This window comes from Lytechinus pictus, chromosome 19 (assembly GCF_037042905.1).
Source record: "Lytechinus pictus isolate F3 Inbred chromosome 19, Lp3.0, whole genome shotgun sequence".
NCBI classification, from domain to species: Eukaryota; Metazoa; Echinodermata; class Echinoidea; order Temnopleuroida; family Toxopneustidae; genus Lytechinus; species Lytechinus pictus.
Genome location: NC_087263.1, coordinates 7030468 through 7053226, shown reverse-complemented (window position 1 = coordinate 7053226; position 22759 = coordinate 7030468). Strand labels below are relative to the sequence as shown.

The following is a 22759-nucleotide window of genomic DNA, read 5'->3' as shown; positions in this document are numbered from 1 at the left end:
CTGAGCGAAGACTCCCTATTGATCAATGTAGAACAACAGATGAAAAGAATGTTTAAAAATCTTTCTTTTTGCAAAAAATGAAAAGGCATCTCTTTTAATCTGATGTGTACAAACATAAAATGATACATGTACAAGACAGAATGACTCAATTCCATGGCTTATATCATAGTTTTAAAGTGATAACGATCACAAAACATCAGAAATCCCGACACTAATACAAAAACCATGTTAAAAATGATGACTGTACACACCTGTATGGATACACTAATTTTACTACAAGAAAATGGCAAATACTGTATTATATAACATTTTAAACATGTACAGGACATAAACATTTAATGGGTACACTCACTTGATTTTTTCCGACTTTTTTCTCAACATAATTTTGATGGTTAAAAATCATATGTTAGCCACAGGCCTTGGAGTAATTGATTAATTCATTTATCTTATTGACAAGAACAAAGCCACGCTCCAATTCAAATTCAATTGATACAACAAATTCATAATTTGAGACACGAATATACACACTCTTCACAGGGTACACAGACTAATAAGCAGAAGTGACAAAGTACTAAAAACAAAATTGACCCATAGGCCCGTACTCTGAAGTCAGGTTTAACTTAAACCATGGTCTACATGTAAGTCTGGTCTGAAATTATGGGGAGCCAAAAATTCTGCTTATATTCTATATTTCTCATCTGTTTCCCTTTGCTTTCATAATGAAGAAAAATACTTCAATTATCTTTCCCAGACAATTTAGACGTCATCTGAGTTAATAAATTGGATGTGTACTGTTGGGGATTTGTACCCCAATCTGCTCTCCAACCTTAAACCAACCCAGGTTCAGAATACGGGCCATAGAAAACAGAAGTAGCTATATTTGTTAACAACACCATAATATGTTTGGTATTACTCTGGAATATAAAAGCTGTCTTTGGCATTTTCTCCTTTTTAACTACAATATAACCGCCAAAATTGCTCCGAACCGTTTGAGGAAGGTACATGTATCACATATAAGGGGGTAAATGTAGGCCGGCAAGTATTCTTTAGGGAATTTCCCAGGAGCAATGTCAGGTCATTGTTGAAAGCCATAGATTTAGGAGTCTAGTTCAGAAAGCAGACCTTGTACACTATTACATACACAGATACCTGAAGTAGTCTTACATGTATAGTACCAGGGGCTCTTTTCACAAAGGACTTACAATAATGATAACTTTACCATCCTCGTAACTACCATGGTAACAGGGCTCAGCAGCCAATCACAGTCAATGTTTCCATGGATGGCATTAGTTGTAAGTTATTTCTGAAAGTGTTTATGAAACCTGCCCCAGGACTGGGAAAAACAAGGCATGAATTGGACAGATACATGTATGAAAGATCACGGTTATATTTCATGAGTGAAAGAAAATGTGTTGACCCTACTACAAATACAGGTGGTTGAAAAAAAACAGCAATGCACTAATATTTTGCCATTTTTACCCTTTCAGTTAACATGTAGCTCTATGTAAAACTTTGACCAATAATATTTTTTGCCATAAATGTATGGGTGAAAAAATAAACAAGCATCTAATATTAGAAAGTCTCAAGACTGCTTTTTGACTTCTGCAACATTTTGACTGCTGTGAAATGGACTTAAAAATGCATTATAGTACTAGCAGAAACAAAAATATCATCATTTGCAATTTAATATTCAACAAATGTTTAGATGACCGCCCTGTATATACATGTGGCTTTGTTCCATTGTATGAAAAGACTCGATAATACAAATAATATGGTGTACATATATATTAATACATTTTCCTAAAAGCTATAAAACAATATGTTCATTCAAGTATCAATTAATCATCATACACAGGATCAAATCAGTTCAAAATCAGACTGTGATACAATGTACATTACACACTTCTCTATGTTACATATTCATTATCACATACTTAATGATATGAAATGTATTTCATCTCATCCTTTTGAATTATGTGACTGAAATACATGCACATGTAGTAAACAATTTCAAATTAAGAAATAGGTCAAAAATACATTACATAATTCTCTTTCATACATACCGTATGGGCACTAGTATTCAACCCGGCATAATTCAAAGATTTGGACAAATTCCCTCAAATATTTAGAAATAGGAAATTTATCTTGACCCTAATTCTCCCGGGGGGGGGGGGGGGCCATAATGGCCCCCCCCCTTGACAATTTTCGCGATATATCTGCTGCGCAATTTTTTTTGACCTCGCCGCTCACTGACTTTTTACTTTCAAGTCTCGCGCAAATTTTGAGACCAAATTTGTGACGCCCGGGTACACGGTTACGACATTACGCAACATTATGTAAGTGCATGTCAGACCCAAAATTGCTCATAAACGTGATTTCATGTACAAATCCAATGCAAATTGTGTATTTAGCCAAAATTCATAAATGTATCATTATTTCTACTTTTACTGATTAAACTGAATTAATTTTGCCTTGTTTATGATCAGAACTAAGTCTGGAATGATTTCCATTGAAAAAACAATAAAAAACAAAAAGTAAAAAAACAAAGAAATACATAAGAAATTCATAAAACAATAAAATACATAAGAAATTGATTTCCGAACCGAAGTTTTTTTAATTGCGATTGTTAAGATTGCTACAAAGAATTTTTTTACCAAAAATTAGCATTCTAGGAGCTTTATTTAGTGAATTATAGCAAAAAGTATGATTTATGCATAAATTAGCATAATTAATTCATATAAAATAAAATCTCATTATTTTGGAAAATTTTACCATACAGCCTAGTAGATTACATCGCACACTACCAGTGTGCAAATTTTTGCGTCGCTCGCGCAATCGGCGGCCGAGATCTTAAGGGGGGGCCATAATGGCCCCCCCCCGGGATTGACAAGAATCAAAATACCCCGGGAGATTGAGGGTTAATTTCATATCTTTGTTATTTCTAGGGTAATCTGTTGTCAGTATTTTCTTTATCAATCTGTCGACTGTTTGCACGGAGGATCCAATTATGCGGCGATGGCCTTTTGCACTGAATTGCACTAGTACTAGTATTCAACCTAGTGATGATAGATAGCGAATCTCAAAATGGTTTAGATTGCTAAACTAGATCTAGATCTATGTAAGTTTCTGGCTTTGACTAATTCCCTGTTTGGTCTCATCTCAAATGGTCTAGTCCATAGTCGGATGGGACAAGGGTAGATTGAGAGACAGTGCCATCTTTCATCGCTAGGTTGAATACTAGTGCCGACGGGTTGAACACTAGTGCCAAAAACCATCGCCGTATAATTTGATCGCCCGCGCACACAGTAGACGGGTTGAAGAAAAAAATAACGCAAAAAGAATAACCAGCATTTGCTCTTGGAAATAAGACAGGTCTGATATTAAGGTAAATTCCATATTTGAGGAAACTCTCCAAACGGGTTGAATACCAGTGCCCTTACGGTAATTATAATTCCAAATTCATGCTACAAAATGTACTAAATCTCATCCCTCTGGTGGACATGTACATTATTATGCATTATTGTAGAGCACTTAGAGACTGCTAAGCAAGATTAATTACTATATTTTCAATATAATTATTTTCATTATCATTATTATATAATGATGTATGATAATTAAAACTACATCTTATCATGTTTATTATTGTATTGAAATACATGGAGCAAGTAATTGCAAATTAAAAATAAGAAAATTCTGCACGACGCAAAGACGGTGAATGTGTGTGAGAGAGAAAAGGAAAGACGGAGGGAGAGAGATAAAAGGGTAAAGAGGGAGATGTAAGGTGAGGTACATGTAAAGAAATCAAATAGCTGAAAAAAGAAAGAGACAGAGGGAAAGAGAGAAAGCTAGGGGAGAGATAAAAAATGAGATGAAGTAACAAACTGAGAACAGCGGTGATTGATGGAGTGAAATGAAGGAAGAGGGGGAGAGAGAGAGAATAAGAAAAAGGACCAACTTAAACACACACAATCAATCCTCGATCATACATGCAGTGTCTTTTATAGCTAAAATGACCGATATATCAATACAAATCTCACTATCCTGTAATCTATGTGGAATGTTTTTTTTTTCTAAGCGAAACTGCATTTCACTCGTGGTGCAATGTTCTTTGATTCTCGTTGCAACAGTGACTGCGTACAAAATCCTATGTAAAATTCTAACCCATTTGGAAGCACATATCCAATTACATGGTATGAAAACTGCCAATCCACTTAAACGATCTCATAGTGTCTAATGCTAATTAGTCTCCTCAAGTTATGCTCTAATATACAAATAATAAACACCATCGAGGACATTAATAGGAATTAAACCCCCGAGGCACCTTTGGAACCGTTTTTACATGCCCGAGGCAGAGCCTAGGGTATTTAGGCTGTAAGACAACTGGTCTAATTGACACCTGTGCATTGGAACTGCTGCACGGCTGCTACGATCATGGCGCGCTGCAAACAAAATGGTTGTTCTGTAGTTGAAGCTGATATAGTAGATCTCTGGTGATTTACAACATTTCTACGTAGTTTGCTGGGAACAGTCCAGTCTTCCCCCGGCATTCACCCTTCCACCACCCCTCATCAATCTGTAGAGGAATAGAGATAAAATAACAACAATGACTATACATTAATAATGATCCATTTTTGTATAGGCACATCTGGGGAATCGAATGTTTCGTGAAGACTGACTACTATTTCAACTTTGTCATCACAGTAACCTCTACTATAATAGTAACAGAGTTTAGCAGTCAATCAAATTCAAGGTTTTCATGGTAATTAACCCCAAAAACGTTATATATAAATGCCAGCTATGTGCTCAAGATATCAAAACGGGTTGGTAGAGAGTCCAATAAAGTTATCATCAGAGCGGCTGTATGTATTAATAAAATCTCCTAGAAGCATTATTGAAGAAATTGTGTAATTACTGAGAAATCAGCAACATAAGCCTGTTATTCCAGCAAAACGTAAGGGTCTCTTTCCAGGCAATAACTATACACAGTCCCACGTGTTCTTATCTGTGTTGGCGATCTTCAGTGTGATTGCTTATTAGCTTTAGTTATTATAATACCACAAAATTCAGTTAATGTAACTGGACTATATCTATATCTAGAATAGACCAATTTGGAGTTACATCATTGGAAATTTTGATCAAATAACCTTTCATTTCTTTCATCATGATAGGCAGATTTTAAAGCAAAACATTATTTAAAGGGATGGTCCGGGCTGTAAATATTTATGGCTTAATAAATACAGTAGAATTCACTGAGCAAAATGCCGAAAATTTCATCAAAATCGGATAACAAATAACAAAGTTATTGAATCTTAAAGTTAAGCAATATTTTTTTTTAACAGTCGTCATGAATATTCATTAGGTGGGCTGATGATTTCACATCCCCACTTGTTCTTTTGTACTTTTTAAAAGAAATTAGGGTTATTCAAATTTTTCCTCCAAGAACTAGAAAAATTGGATTGACAACTGATTTAGTGCATTAGATATTTATTGCTGAAACTTATTTAATTATAAGGGAGACATATTATTCACACAAGTATGAAATAATGAAAAAATTATGATTTTATGTAATAACATAAGAAAACAAAAAGTGGAGATGTGACATCATTAGCCCACCTAATGAATATTCATGACAAATGTTTTCACAAAATATTGCTAAACTTTAAACTTCAATAACATTATTATTTGTTATCCGATTTTGATGAAATTTTCAGCATTTTGTTCAGTGAATTCTACTCTATGTATTAAGAAATAAATATTTTCAGCCCGGACCATCCCTTTAAGCATGCCTAACATAGCAGGATGCAGAAATTGCATAGACCAGGTGACTAGAATAGCACAACAATGGACACTATGAAGGTTTTGTTGCATTTCTACTTCGAATGCATTAGCATGTTCTTATAACAATGTACTTGGCCAACTGTGAAATAATATAATAATTGGCATTTACCGGTATATAGCGCTTTTTAATATCAATCTATGACTGCTCAAAGTGCTTCACAATTATTAAAAGTAAATTAATGATTTTATTTTTCAAACATTAGGCCGAACTTCAAATAAGATAATTTTACATCTTGATACTTTCATATTTAATGCAAACTGTGATTCATCAAAAACTTGTGTCGCACTGGATCACATAGTGTGTGCTGGGCTTAAGAATCTTATCACCATTTTCAAATGTGGAACTACCATTCTGCCTCAGAAATTATACAGGTCTACAAATGTACTTACCTTCTCTATTTGTGTAATTATTTCATTGGGGTCAAAGGTCAATTCGTCTTCATCGGCTGTTAAGAAAGACAATGGATAACAAGAATTGTTATTGAAAGGTCAACAAGAAGACTGAGCTGTCAGCTTTAAAACTCACAATTCAGACAGATTTCACAAGTAATAAAAGTGTCTTTTCTGTAAAACAAAAACAAAATTGTCTCATTGTCTGTCATTTACATAGACACCAATTGTGTATAAGCATGATGCTTAGCAAGCCATATGTCATGAGGAAGAAGGCAATATGCAAAAAATTAATGAATTAAAAACTAAATTTTGGTCAGTATATCACTCACTCCCCTATGTCAAAGTAAGGAATAATTCTTTAATATGGCCGGTTTACTCAATAAGAGGTTTCAATTGTACCACAGTACAACATTTCTTGATGTATTATCACACTTTCTCTGAAATGCCCTTTGCCAAAAGTGTGCATCTTTTCAAAGTGTTTGCTATGAAATAAAATAACTGTACAAAAATCTGCATAGTCCATGGTTTTGTACCAAGGAACAACAATTGAAACCTCGTGAAAATGCGGGCCTTCAAAACTCAATTTTGGTCAGCATACCACTTGTTCCCTTTTGTTTGAAATAAGGAAGAACTCCATATCCAAGCTATGTGGGAAGTTACAGATTGATGCAGAGGATCGAGCCCTGGTCACTTCTTTCGGATGGTGGCATTAAAGGTTGGTCCCAGACATAGATAATCATGTCTGATTGATACACAGCTGTAAAAACTCAATTATAAACACACACACAACTGCTTATAGACCAAGGGAATATGTATTAACCCATTCCCTACTAGTTTCTATGATTCCCATAGGTTTAACACAGGCACCAACACGTTCCCGCAGGCAACGGATTAACTTACTAGCTTGGTAGTCGTAGAGAGCCTTCGCTCTGAGTCCATCTTGTCCCTCAGGTACAGATTCATAGGTAGTATCTTCAACAGGCTCACCCTGCGGTGGAAGGTCTTCGTAGGTGGAGTCATCGGCAACAGGTGCGTGGTCTGTGGGTGAGAGAAGGTACACTTTGTGAGATATACTAATGATGATGATGATAATGATGGTGGTAATGACGATGATAGCAATTATGATGATGGTGATGATGATGAGGACAATCATCATCATCATCATGCTGATGATGATCATGATGATGATGGTGATCATGATTTTGATGGTGATGATGCTGATGTTAATGATGATGATGATGACAATGAAGATGATCATCATCATGATGTTAATGATGATGTTGATAATGATCATGATGTTGATGATGTTGATGATGTTGGTGATGATGGTGATGATGATGGTGATGTTGATGGTGATGATGATGTTGATAATGGTAATGATGACAGTGATGTTGATGATGATGATGATGACAGTGATGTTGATGATCATGCCAGTGATGTTGATGTAGATGATGATAGTAAATGTTCCCTAGATTGGAGCACTCACCAACTTCTTCATAAGTTTGTTGACCCATATCATCTGGAGGTTGATCGTACGTCGCCGTTGCATCCGCATCTGCGTAAGTGTCCTCTGGCTCGTTGAAATTCGCCCCCACGTCTCCCGCGTCCTCATAAACGTTTGGTTCGTCTGGCGTGGCAGGGAGCGGTTGGGCCTGTCGCCCTGGTAACGTTGGAAGCTGCCTGGGTGGGGGAAGCTCTGGGGGTTGTTCTTGTTCCTCTTGCGTCTCCCATTCATCCTCTGCTGGAGGTGCTTCGTGACGCGGTGATGTGGCTGGTTCCGGCTCTGGCTCATCTGGAAGCGCTCTATGCTGCTCTGCTAACGCTCTCTGTCTCTCCTTTATATCAAACAATCAATCAAGTCATCAGTAAATCTACTTTATTAATTTCCATATGTTTTATCATCCTCCTGTCTTAATCTTACTTGTGCAACCCGTTTTGCCATTGAAATTGATGCGCAAATAGTAGTGCGCAGCGCGATGCATGAATACATATATAAATTATACATGAATAGGTATATATAAGTTTTTCTCGCAAACAAATCAACCAATCAGATTACAGAATTGATGAGAAATATGGCCCAAGAGATAAAGAGCAACATGACCAAATCAGTTTGTGTGGGGGCAAATGTTCTCTTACATATAAATGAAATAATTCTAAAACCAGCAAGCAAGTATAATATCGAAGAACAGTTATGTTTTACAAACCTCTTCCTTTCTCTTATTCTCCTCTCGCTCTTTCTGTTCCCTAGCTTGTCTCCTCATCCTCTCCTCCTCCGCTTTCCTTTTGCTCTCCTGTAAAGAGAAAGAGAAATACGGAACAAAAGTAACAATAGTAAATACATCAAAAATTATAGAAATATTGAGTGACATATGTGAACTTTACCTGCCCCCAAAAGGTTAATGTACTAAAGTTGCACCCTTATTGTGACTTCACACATAATCGTTAATCCTGAGATATTAATTGACCACAGTTTAATCCAACCCATGCTTGAAGCACAGTATTTCTCTTTCAAAGTGATAACAAACCTCATTTCCACACTAGTTTTCATTGGATCTCTACAGTTCTCATTCTACCCTGCAATTCGGTGGATTCACAATATGATGCGCAATCTATCCGTTGCAGCGGAAAGGCCGAAATTTGCAATGCCTCATGGGAAAAAGTCAACATCTGTTGCCCGCGCTTGTACTCTAGTGCATGAGGTTATTCAGCGCTGGCCGACGCGGCTCGACAGGATATGCTGTTAACTAGGGTCCAGGAGGTGGGAGAGACATTTGCCTGCATATTTCATGGAAAAATTTAGACCGTTTTGGGTGAATTCTTGCTATATGGTTTTCATTTTTGAAGCATCACTTTCACATTACAGTCACACTAGCTAGCGTGCGATGTCAACCCTGAAGTTTGAAATTTGGCCTGTTCGCTGCAACCGATAGATGGCACACCATATTGTGAATTCATCGAATTGAGATCCATTGTCCAGTTAAATATTTCTTTCAATTTTACACTTCTTACTTCTGGCCCCTTCTATCTTGTATGTCTCAGGAAAAAGTGGTACAACCACACACCTCTCATAATAACAGATCGTGATGACACCAGTATAATGAAACATATGATTCATCTGTCCTCCCCACCCCTCCTCCACCCCCCCCCCCCAAAAAAAAAAGGTGTTCAACTCATTTTGTTTTATTTATCTGCCCTTCACTATAAATAGAGATTACTTACCTCTTCACCTGCTTGGGCCATCTGTTCAAACTTATTCCTCAGACTTCCAGCGCCTCCTTTAGCTGTAATCAAATCAAATTCAATCAAAAGTTTTTCTTGAAATCAATCTTAAAATTGATTAAATATTTTAAAACCCAATAGTAAATGTCTTTGCATCGGTATTGCCATTCTAGAATCAATTAACAATTTCCCTTAATAATATAAATTGATTTACAAGCTTTAAATTAAATGTTGGTCAGCAATAGAGGAGAGGTGGGGTGGGGGCATGAAAAATAGAGGGGGTGGGGGCACTAATTAAAAAAAATGCAATGGATTTTACTGCAATTCTTGAAGGATTATAATTTCATGAACATCTGAATTCATTCACTGCATTCATGTTTTACATCACAACAAAAAATACCTCTTTAATTCTTCAAATGTAAACACATAACACAGAAAAAATGGGATCAAATTACTTTGAGGAAGATACTCTTTCGGGAAATAATGTAAGAGTTTTGTGTTTCGGCCGTCCTATACAATGTACATGCATCTAACCTGGTGGCTGGGGTCTTGTTCTTGTATACGATGATGAAACGCCCTGCATGTCGTCAAAACCGCCTGCCGATGCGTCCTGCGCATTTTTATCAACACCAAACTTTCCTCCGAATCCTTTGCTCATGTCCGTTTGAGATGCGTGTTTCTCTGTCTTGCCTTCGTAGTCAAAACCGAGCGCTGATGAATCTTGGCGGTCCTTCTGCACGCCATATTTCCCGCCAAACCCGCTGGCGTAATCTGTAAACAAAATACAGCCATACATACATACACATCATTAAAAGTATGTATTTATTTTATTAAAAATCTTAAGATTACCAGTTTCTGAAGTTTAAATTAATTGAAATAAAATAAGTTGATTATACACATATAAAAAACCCAAGTGGTGTGAAAGAAGTAAACTAATACCTGTACCTGTATACAATACACTGTACATGTATAAATGGGTAAAATTTACAATCTAACTACCTAAAAAGTGCTTCAAGCCCAAAATGTTTTGCACCAATAATTTTTTTCTTTTTGGTATAACCACAGGCCTGTTAAAACAAGAGTGTCGCTAAGGCAAGCACATAATACACCCGCCTGTAACGCGGAAAAAATGGAGTTCAAGCAAGAAAAGTGGAAGGTGGCGACTTCACCTTTGACCTTCTGACCTCAAAGTCAATAGGCTTCCTGGGATCCATGCTAGTGTCATGCACACCAAATTATTTGTGCCTAGGTTAAGTTAAACTGAAGTTATCGCATTTACAAGGACTGTAGAAAGGTAAGATGAAAACATGTCACTGTGACCTTGACATTTGACCTCAAAATCAATAAGCTTCCTGGGATCCATGCTAGTATCATACACACCAAATTATATGAGCCTAGGTTAAGTCAAACTGAAGTTTTCGCATTACAAGGAAAAGTTAATGGATGGACAGACACCGAGCATGATACCATAATACGTCCCGTCTAGGACGGGCGTATAAAAAGGCACATGTGGGGCAGTGTATTAAAGTTGCGTGGAAAAATGCCTGACATTTTATGAAATTCAGTGCTTATTTTGGTAATTTCTCAGCAATCAAAAGGGAAGTTCACCCTGAAGAAAACTTTGTTGTAAAAATAGCAAAAAATAATAAAAAATATTGGTGAGGGTTTGAGGAAAATCTGTTAAAGATTAAGAAAGTTATTAGAGTTCAAAGTTTTGTATTTGTGATGTCATAAACGAGCAGCTGCCCCATATGTTATGTAATATAAAATGCATGAATTTCAAATTTTGTATGGTTCCTGATAACTTAATTTTGTGTTCTATTCATGATCAGGTGTGAAATGATTTGTCTATTGATATACAAAAGGTACAGTGAAAACCATTAATTTTCTGAGAAAATGACATTTCATTGATTTTTTACCATTCGCTATGTAGGAATGCGGCTCGCATATATGACGTCACAAATCAAGTAATTGAAATTCTAATAACTTTTTGATTCTTTGATGATCTTTTTCTCAAACCTTCAGCAGTATTATTTATCATTTTTTCTACTATTTTTACAATAAACTTCTTGTCAGGGTGATCTTCCCCTTTAAACATTTTCATCCAGAGTCATTTGGCACACATTTTTTTTATCATACATACAAACACTTTTCGAACTCATTTTGAGATCATTACCTCAACGGGTAGGCCTATCTATTTGTAAACACAAGATCTGTGTTTCCACAGATCCAAAACAAATTTCCCCAAACTGAATCCCAAATTTCCAGAAATTCATCGACATTTCCTGGAATTTTCAACTTCGATTTTTAACAAAAATCAGGCAATAATTCAGCAAGCCTAAATTTGGTTTAGTGACCAAAACCAAGGAAATTAACATGTTTTTGTTCACGCCCTCTTTAAAAATAGGAACAAAATTACGAGATGCGAGTGCGGAGCGCAAGCAGAACATTTTGAGCCACGTATCGAGGTAAACAATTCTTTAAATATAACATGAATATTAAAAGTTGCAAATGTTTAATTGTTGTTTTATTGTAATTTTTGGATTACCCGGAATTACCTGGAATTTTGTTGATTACCCGAAAATTACCTGAAAATGATCCAGATTACACAGAATTCTGGTAATTTCTTTCAAATTGTAAACAATAGGCTATGGTTATAACACCACTTCATTCTAACCCAAGAAAAGAATAGTGACTACAGGAAATATACATTGTACTTTGTATACATGTACCAGCTTTCTGTTCTATCCCGATACCAAGAACAAAGCCATCCAATATATCATTATTGAATCTTCCCAAAACTATATTCAATCAACCCAATACCATACCACCACTCACTTTGGGGGGGGGGGGGGGGGGTTCTTCACTTTTTTTCCTTTCTGAATACCTTTGCAAGGTTGAATGGAGTTCAACCTTTACCTTGTAGTGACCTGCTGTTTTATATTGGATGAGCCTTTGCTGTTTTATAACTATTTTTGATGAGCCTTCGGGTGAAAAAGACTGTCTAGTTAAATCAATGAGCAACTCTTCCAGCCTTTTAAACTTTGTACTGCATGGGCTCCTACATAGCTATCAGGAGCTTTGATAAGGCACCTTGAAAAAAAGTCCATGCTACGTCTTTCAGCACGAATGCCATGATAAAGGTGCGTGTCTTTTGCACAGATACCATGATTAAGGTGCACATCTTTCGGCACAGATACCGTGATAAAGGCGCGCGTCTTTCGACACAGAAGCCGTAATAAAGGCGCGTGTCTATCGGCACAGATGCCGTGAGGAGTGAAGCATCTCTCGCAGCAGATATCCCCGCATTCCCATGTGTAACAATGCATGCCATTCTACATTCAACAAACCTTTCTGTGAGGCATGTTTCTCCGTCTTTCCTTCATAGTCAAACCCAACAGCTGAAGCGTCCTGACGATCCTTCTGGACACCGTGCTTGCCACCGAAACCCGTCGCATAATCTGTAATCATCATGCAAAAATAACAGATGCAAAATGATAATGGATGCAATCATGCAAGGGTGCTACCCTATCATTCAATCTAAAAACTAATATCTGACGAGTCATATTGTATCTGACAGTTACCATAGTAACAGTGCTTCCCAGCCAATCAAAATCTAAAAAATTTGTCAGATCCGACAACTTGTCAGACAAAAGTGTTGATGAAATGCCCCCTTAGAGTTTCATGTTTGATGTTGGACCTGGTGTTCTAAGCACAATAAAGATTTGGGTAAATTCGGTTTGGTGTTGATTCTGGCACTGGTGTTGAAGCACGGTTCAGATTGCCTAACACCTAATGTGAATTTACACAAATAATCCAAATCACATCATTGATAGCCCAAAGCATGATCTGCCTGATGTTGTTCGTGGAACAAGATTTCAAGCTTGGTGTTAAAGGTGATGTAAAAATCGGCTCAGTACCAACACCAAACTTGGTGTCAGTATTGGTGTTGGAGACACAATTTCGATTGCCTTCTATAGCTCTGACACCCTATCTAACATGGTCCAAATCACACGATTGATAACTGTTATTTTTAATCTAGAACTGTATCTATTTCATATTTCGCCCAAATACCAAAAGGTCGACTCCGTACTTGTAATCACTAAATGTATCTATGCAGTTGTTGCAAGAAACCGGTGTGCATTTGATTGCAAATTTCAATCACAAGTTTTAATATTAATTAAAGTGATCCAACTGGTACAAATCTATAAAGGAAGAAGACGAAGTGGTTGTAGACCCAATTTACCAACAGCCCATGCCAAGATTTCATCTATAATCTAAATATAGCTCTTTCAGGTATGCATATATGGGGTGTGTTTCATGAAGCTTCCTGTCAGAGATTTACACTTAAACAAATTTGCTCTGAGCCAATCAGATGCAAGGATTTCAGTAGCTTTTAACAGCTGTCAGTGAAAATCACCAAGTATCTGCTTCATGAAATGCTCCCATGGTTGGTAGTGTGAACATACCTTTTTGTGAGTTGTGCTGTGCTAAACTTGCTTGGTAATCCCATCCAACAGCACTCTGAGAAGAGAGAGAATAAGGTCTTAAAGATAGAAAAAGGCCTGCTCGGTTCTTTTTTAGATTAAGCCCCAATGCACTTCAGATATAGGAAAAATTATGTGTATGAAGTCAGAATATAAGAGCTTAGAATATACAAGACAAAGGTGAAATACACGGTTCTTACATTTTCTTAGCAAAGATAAAAATAAAGAAATGAAAAAATAAAAGACTGCCTGGAATATCTGGGGCTGTAAATATTATAGTAGTTCATATACATTTACTTTGTGTCGAGGTACATGTACAGCCAAGCAAGATCTCTGTGCTGACATACACTGTAAGCCTACATTGTACATCCCTTCCATGACTTCCCAGTTTTAATTCCTCTTTTAAAAGTGTATCGCCCACTGAAAGTGGACTATTGTCATGCTAGTCCCCCTAGATATGTCAGTAAGTTGGATCAATTACCTTATCCATGCTTTTCTGTACTCCAAACTTTCCTCCGAAACCTGTCGCATAATCTGTCATGTAACAAGATAAAGAAAACAAATATATTAATTAATGACAAAGTAATACAATCAACTCATAAGAAACTGTTTAATTTAATAGAAGTAGCTAGTCTAGTTCTAAACTTTACTGAACTGTTTAAACCCCTTAAACAGAAAGCAAGACCTCAGAAAGACTGCTGTAAGACCATGAAACTTGCTTGATCTTTCAACGAACTTTCAAAGATCTCTGAGGTCTTTCACGATTCCCGATGGATCTTTCAGTGGTCTTCGTGGACTCCATGATCTCCAAAACTTTTTGAAACGGCTCAAGCAGAGTCAGTGTACAAACCCAAGAGAACATGTACTCCACAAGAACTTGTACTCTGATATTTCTTGGTGTACAGGTTCTCGAGGTCGCACGCTCACTTGGCTTGAGGCATGATCGGGCAATAAAGAGTTCAGTAAATACCGTCTAAACTAGACTAAGAAATGACAAGTTTTGTATCTGGAGCCGAGTATTACACACCAGAACTGCCAACCTGAACAAGAATATTTCAGTGGCCTTAAAGGCTGAAAATCAGTATTTACATGTATGGGAGGAAATTTGCAAGTACAGTGTAAGCTACAGTACCTAGCCAAAGAATTATTATTATTTATTGTTTATTTAATTTTTTATTTATTTATCTTAATTTTATTCATTTATTTGTCTATTCATTCATTTATCTATTTATTTATTTATTCATTTCATCTCTTTATCTTTTCATTTATTTATTTTATTTTATATCGTTTTATTTATTTACTTTTTCAGGGGGGATACTTTTCGCAACGTAATGCCTAAATCTGCAACATTAGATAAGTTTTCTTTTTTTTTCTTTTCGTTTCCAGGGCTCTTTTGAGCATTTTTTTTTTTTTTTTTTTTTGGGGGGGGGGCTCAATTGCCCCTTGATCCCATGTAAATTTTTTTCCCCTGAAGCAACCGTTAGTTTCAATGACATGCTATAAAAAAAACATGTGAAACTCAAAGAAGATGGCATTGAAATCAAACGATGGATGATAAGGTACATGTACTTCAGCCATTCACTTTATTTCACATTACTTGTACATGTACTTCCTCTTTAATGTGGGCAGACTGAAGCAATATGAAACTACTACTTTAACTGTAAGTAATTCAATCCATACAAATACAGGTACAGTCTATATTTAGGCAACTTTTCAAGACAAAAAAATAAAATGGGGGGGGGGGGAAGGGGCATTTACCCTCCATAATGTGAAAAAGAGCCCTGGAATTAAACAAAAGGTTCTGAAAATCCCCAACCATTACAATGTTAAAGCTTATCGAACAGTAAGTTGTAAATATGTGTGACATATGAAATTTAAAAAATGTGTGAAAATCACCTTTTTTGCTGTTCATCAAACCTTTTTTTAATTTGCACTGGTTAATTACGTTAAAAAATGGAGCAGAACATGCAAAAATTTGCATATCAATGATAGTCATATGATGCTAATTACACATAATCATTAAAAAAATCCTTCAAAATAGAAGAATGAACATTTTCGATTTACATTTCTTTGAAAATAATCTAATGATGTCCTTCTTCAATTTGATAAAAGGTACAGTAGTAATAAAATAATTCATGCAAATGGCATTTTTGAAGGTCAACATTAATAAATGAATATTCATGTTGTTGTTGCTGCTATTTTGAATAGGCAAACTAGTCAGTTTTGACTATTGTTGCCTTGTTTATTTGCTTTCCTTTTTTTATACAAAACAGAATTTCTTTGTTGAAACTGTGAGTCAACTAGCAGTTATCTTTCAAAATTTAAAACCCGTATTTCATGTTATCTGTAATAGCTTTATTTTGGAGTCAAAATATTTGCTTAAATTTTCAGGGTTTATCCCTTAATTTATTCTCTATCAGTACCTGTAAATTCATTCATAAGTGTCGACTATTTTTAAAGATTTTTTATCAAGAAATGTTGTTAATTCTATATTTTTTTCCTTTTTAAAAATAATCACAAAAACTACATAATAAAAAAATACATATTATACAATGATGATTTTGGTATCAAATTAAAGTAATTCTTTCTTTGATCTTACTTTACTATTTAAAGAGTTTATTTCTCCTTTAATAAAAAAAAATTGTGTTTCCAAACATTTGCAAGGGAAACTCAATGGCCCAAATTCACAAGGTGGTTTTGAAAACCCTCAGTTGAATACATGGTTTATGCAGATTTCCTGTATAAATTACGCTCAATTTAATGCGTATCGGGCGCAGGTATAAAAGATGTCCAATGCCGATGCGCTTTTTTTTCAGTGCGGCAAATTGACATCTGTTACCATGGTTAGATACGCTATTTTATTCATGAGTCCACTGTTTGAAGACTATGACAAAAGCGCGCATCAGCATTTGACATTTTTTGATATACGCGGTAAAATAAGCGTATTTATACAGGAAATCTGCGTAAACCATGGACTCAACCGTGCGTTTTCAAAACCACCTTTGTGAATTCGGGCCTATATGTGTAACTAGTTCAGTGTAGTACATAGTCACTTGGCTGAGCATTGATAATGAATGTAAACAAACCTAACTTCCTCATTAGACCTTTATCACAGTACACAATGTATGTTTTATGTGAACATTCCTGCTTCCTGGTTTCATTGACCATAATGCCATCTTATAATACAAATGTACCACAGTGAACACTTGTTCTCAAACCCCGACTAAAGCTTTAAGTGAAGGCCAGTAATGTGAATTAACCCATCATCTTACATTTCAATATGACTTCATAAGTATAGTAATGACTAAATGTTTTTTTCTGCCTGAAATTGGAAATTGGTGGTGAATACCCCTCAATAATTTTTGAGGAAAATGGGAAATATTTGGAAATGAGGGAAATACTACAAAATGTACTTCTTCAATATTTATATGATATTGAATGGCTCTGAATGGCATACCATTCAAAATAAAGAAATATCTGAAAGTAAATTTTAAAATACCTTTTTGTGAAGCATGTTTATCTGTCTTTCCCTCATAGTCGAACCCGACAGCTGATTTATCCACTCTCTCTTTCTGCACTCCATACTTTCCTCCAAACCCCTTGGCATAGTCGGCCTGGGATGCGTGCTTCTGGAGCGATTCCTGATGGTCATGACCAAGGGCAGACTGCAAAAATAATTTGTAGATATGAAATGATAACAGGAAGAATAATTGGAGATGTGGAAAAGCACACACCCTGGACCCTGGAGATAACAATGATGGTGGTAATATTGATAATGATGGTGATGATGATGGTGCTGGTGGTGGTATTGATAATGATGATGGTAATGATGATGTTGATGGTGGCATTGATAATGATGATGGTGGTGGTGGTGATAATGATGATGATGTTATTGATGATGATGGTGATGATGATGGTGGTGGTATTGATAATGATAGTGGTGATGGTGATGGTGATGTTGAAGGTAGTGATGATGAAAATGGTGGTGATGATGATGGTGATAATGATGATGATGTTATTGATGATGGTGATGATGATGGTGGTGGTATTGATAATGATAGTGGTGATGGTGATGATGTTGAAAGTAGTGATGATGAAAATGGTGGTGATGATGATGATGATAAAGTTGATGATGGTGGTATTAATGATAATAATGATGATGATGGTAGTATTTATAATGATGGTGACGATGATGATGTTGATGGTGGTATTGATGATAATGGTGATGATGTTGACGATGCTGTTGACAGTGGTATCAAGGAAATGATGGTGATGACAATGGTGGTGGTATTGATGATGGTGGTGATGATGCTGCTGACAGTGGTATCAATGAAAATGATGGTGATGACGATGGTGGTGGTATTGATGATAATGATGGTGATGATGCTGTTGACAGTGGTATTGATTATGATGATGATGACAATGATGATGGCGGCAGCGATGGTGGCGTTTACTTACTACAATGGAGATCGTTTTACATAAAAGAAATATTGTAGATATAATTTTTTTTTATATAATCAATCATAAATATAAAGATTAATTGCACATATGTAATAGCCAGTGTGATGTCAGAAATAACAAGTATAGAATTGCTATGCTATTCAAGAAGAAAATAGAATTCCAGATGATTCAATTAAGTTGTTACGGGGCAGTTGAATGCTTTACAGTATGATGAAATTAGAAAAAATAAAATAAAATTTAATTTAATCAATTGAAAATAATTCTTGTGAAGTTTGGTATACATTCACTACATCTGCACTACATTTTCATGCATGACTGCACAATGAAGTACAAGAATATAAGTCCAAAGACGTTTCTTGAATTTTAACAAATTGTTATAATTTTTTTTTATTATCTCATCCTAATGTGGCAAATTATAATCAATGTACAACAAATAATAAACATCTGCATATATATTTAAATTATGGATAAAAATTATTAGAAATGACCAACGTGGCCGGCCATATTTCAGTCCATGGCCCTGGGAATTAAGCGGGGGTGCTGCGCATGTTACGTACAGCACGCTCTGGAAATCCAGTTTGTATTCTAAGAAGTAGAAATTCAATCAAAATCCCCTCCATTTTTAGTGAAAAAATTTTTTATAAATTTTTGCTTGGCAATTTTTTCTGACCAAGTTTTTTTGAGCCACAACTTTTTTTTTCTTCTTTTTTTTTGCTTGTCATTTTTTTTTTTCCCAACCAGCACCCCCTCTTCACAAATCGTTCCCAGGGCCTCAGTCTTTCGAGAAGATTGCATAATTTTATAACCAGCTTTATGCATTCCCTAAGGTTTATATATCATAGCAAATTTAACCCTTAGTCCCATACCTTATCCATCCTGTCCTGCTGAACGCCAAACTTCCCTCCATATCCGTACGAAGCTTTGGGAGCAGTGGCCTGTTCCTTTTCCTTTGTCTTGGCATCGTCTTGCTTCACATTCTCTCTCAGCTCATTGATACTGATGTAAAATTTTAATTTGAAAGTATTCAATTATAGATAAAAGATGAATATATTATATTGCAAGCATTCATGTTTTTTTTCTAAATTTCAGCAAGCTGATACAGGAAAACATGGAGAAAATATTTTTTAGAAGAGTGAGAGTTACAAAAAAATTAGATGATGAAATTAAAGTTGGAGAGAGAAGAGGAGGACAAAGAGAAAGAGGAGAGAAGACAACAAAAAAGAGGCAAGGAAAATGATACAGAGAAGAAGAAATTTATAGAGAAAGAGAGAAGATCAAAACAAAAATGAAAAGAAAAAAAAGATGAAGTAGAAGATGAAGAAAACAGAAAAGAAGAGGAACAAAGGAAACCTTACTTACTTGAGAGACCCTTGCCTTCCTGATCCTTCAACAGATTTGGACCCCCATCTCTGTTCTTTTTCACTCACATCGTTCTACAAAAAATATAAATTAAATACAAGTACAATGTATATATATGATTTATATTGATATAATAATCATTATTATCATTATCATCATACTAATAATTATTAAATCAACTATAAACATTACTTTATAATTATTATCAATATGCCTACTATAATCATTTTTCATCTGCATCATCATTCCAAACTATCATTACAATCACTACCGGTATTATTGCTTTTATTATTATAATCTTTATCATTTTTCTAAATAATTTCAAGTACTACAATATTTTTTCATCATTTTACACCAGAAGTATTATTACTCTAGTAACATCATGGTAGTTCATCCTGAAGATTATTAAAGAAATATGTTAGAGAAGGTTTGATGAAAATCCATGGAAGAAGAAGAGTAATATTTTTTTTAAGTTTTACATTTGTGACATCATATACAAGCAGCTTCTCCATATGTCTGGAATACAAATTCCATAAATTCCAATTTTGGAATTGAACATGATGAATACAAATTACTTTCCTCATACATTAGAATGGATGTGAAATATTCACCTGCACAGGTAACAATACATTTTTTTGAAAATGGCATTTGGGGAATTTATCACACAACATATATGGAGGAGCTGCTCGTCTGTGACATTACAAAATAAAAACTTTAATAAAAACTTCATAACTCCTTGACATATTTCCATCAAACCTTAAACAATAAATACTATATTGTTTTCTGATTTCTCTGCCTTCAGTAACATCAATCTATTATCAGTGTGAAGTTCCCTTTCAATATGGGAACCAGACTCATTGATTCAACTTTTGCAGTGATACCTGCTGATCTCAGAACAGCGGAGGAACTGAAACGAGAGAGAGAGAGGTGGTGGTAGTGATTGTTTTTACTTGCACGCTGTAAGCAGTTTTTTATTGAATAATGTACATACACTTGCACGCTGCACTTCACCAGTACGACAATACACCAGACGGTGGACTGTACCGTTTCCAGAAGAAGAAGAAGAAGAAGATTAAGAAGGAAACAATTCAGTAGTCAACAGATAAGGCTTATTACTCACCACGAAATCTGGATCAGTTTCCCAATCGTCATCCTCTTCCTGTGCGACATTCACATTGTTTCCTACTTGGGACCTCCACATCTTGGGTCAGTTCCAAATTTTCTCTATTTTACCTTTTCTTTTAAAAGAGCAAGGAAGAAAAAAAAAGATGATGAAGAAGTAATCAATGATGAAATAAAAGTGGAAAATGAGAAAAATAATCTATGTAAATGCATAGAATCTACAGAATAATAGCAAAACAAAAAGAAAAGAATGTGATCATTCAGTTTTTAAGAGTTCCTTTTGGATCTGGATGTATACGATGCAGGGCCCTCCTGGGCATAAACGTATCGGGTACTTGACCTGGATTTTGCCGGGACCGGCAGGTGCAATACACCGGGTGAACACCCTACTCTTTGATGAATAGTGTATTGGTTTTAACGTGCATAGCCATAGGTTGTACCTCTCCTAGGCTATAGATAGTATACACGGGACCAACATTTGCGTCCTTTCCGATGGACGGAGTGTTTTTCCATCTGTATTCAAAGTTTCAAACCTGCACTGAATACAGTGGTGAGGCACGCTAACACACAACGCTATAGCATCAGACTTGTTTTTGTTAGACGCGTTTCGGCACGAGCGGGACTCGAACCCCTCACCTTGAGATCTACGATCTTAAAATTCTTATCCGAAATATGCGCTCTAATAACCGACTGAGCTACGCTGCCTCCATAGATTATTTTGCGACAGCCAGCCCAACCCTAGGGAAATCCATCTTTGTTTACAAACTTTGACACACAGCTTTTTATTATAATATTCCACGTATCTCTAACTTAGTCTAACATTACTTAGCCTTCGTGATAAAAAGACTAATATTAATCATCAGACAAGACAGATCACTATCGACTTTATCGTTGTAGGCTAGTCTAGATCTACTGAAAATTCGTATGTTTACAGGCGAACAACATGATGAACCGGTCTACTACCACCAAAATAACTAAATATAACACGTAAATCTACATTTAGACCTGCAACAAAAATGTTACTAAATAAATTGATCTATTTCATAGCAGACTCTATATTGCAGTCCCACGTACTATTTTTGGTGTAATGAGGAAGTACGTACCTGCACATCTAATATCATTCTACTCGTTCAAAACACACACAGTGAACAATATTTCATCTTAAATAACTGCAAAATATAACAGGATATCGTATCGAATATTTATAAGGCAACTTAATAACAAAGAAATAACATTTTACCTTGTAAACGGTGTAGCTTTCAACGCCCACTGAAGTTGCGTCGATACGGTAGTGAGCAGATTACTTCCGCAATTTAGACTGTGCTACAGAAATGATTGTCCGCGCCGCAGCTACGTGCCTTGCGTGGTAATGTTATACAGAAGGCCATAATTTGTAAAAAAAAAATGTTCATTTTATTGATTTGACCTCCGACTTTTGTTGGTGCCCCCCCCCCCCCCACCTGATGACATCAATATAAATTATCGTTAATTTAGGTAGAGATATGTCAATAATATTACATAGGTTATGTTGGGGACAAACAATGAACATTAATTTGTGCACCAAACCGTTATTTATCATTGCATCTTTATGGTCTGATACACATTGTCCTGTCTTCCACTGTGACGTCACTCTTACCGAAAGCTCGATTCAAACATTTTTACAATTTCTTTCCGAAAATAAATGTTTGGCCATTCTATCAGTTAATTTTAGCACCCCCTCTCGGTGATGTTTTATTTTCTACACATTCATTTAGTGCAACGTTTCATGAAAGAACTTGTCGAGTGTTTTGTATGATTAACTAACAGTGACCACTATAGAGCCAGCTAGGCAAGTTGTACGAAGGGGCGGGTCCAGGATTTTCCAAAGGGGGGGGGGGGGG

General features: G+C 35.8%; 1 protein-coding gene across 2 annotated transcripts; it reads right to left on the bottom strand.

The window, feature by feature from the left end:
- Window positions 1-61: 61 nt before the first annotated feature.
- On the bottom strand, window positions 62-22209 carry LOC129283143 (src substrate cortactin-like). 2 transcript variants are annotated; one of them, XM_064113920.1, is made up of 15 exons: window positions 22120-22209; window positions 20878-20990; window positions 19758-19831; window positions 19265-19394; window positions 17437-17602; window positions 14419-14471; window positions 13920-13974; window positions 12801-12911; window positions 9985-10221; window positions 9451-9512; window positions 8436-8522; window positions 7718-8066; window positions 7132-7269; window positions 6229-6284; window positions 62-4573 (listed from the first exon to the last, which is right to left on the bottom strand). In XM_064113920.1, the coding sequence occupies exons 2-15, from the start codon at window positions 20956-20958 to the stop codon at window positions 4496-4498; spliced, it is 1677 nt and encodes a 558-aa protein (XP_063969990.1). In that variant the 5' UTR covers window positions 20959-20990; window positions 22120-22209; the 3' UTR covers window positions 62-4495. The 2 variants fall into 2 exon arrangements, with proteins under 2 accessions (XP_063969990.1, XP_063969989.1); XM_064113919.1 differs by having other exon boundaries at window positions 20878-20995; window positions 22120-22208.
- Window positions 22210-22759: the final 550 nt, after the last annotated feature.

Excerpts from the sequence above, each read along its gene's own strand:
- LOC129283143 (XM_064113920.1), bottom strand. The coding sequence starts at position 20,958 with ATGTGGAGGTCCCAAGTAGGAAACAATGTGAATGTCGCACAGGAAGAG. Across the intron at positions 19,395-19,757 it reads GGAAGGCAAGGGTCTCTCAA|TATCAATGAGCTGAGAGAGA; the intron begins GTAAGTAAGGTT and ends ATTTTACATCAG. Across the intron at positions 7,270-7,717 it reads ACAAACTTATGAAGAAGTTG|ACCACGCACCTGTTGCCGAT; the intron begins GTGAGTGCTCCA and ends TCTCACCCACAG.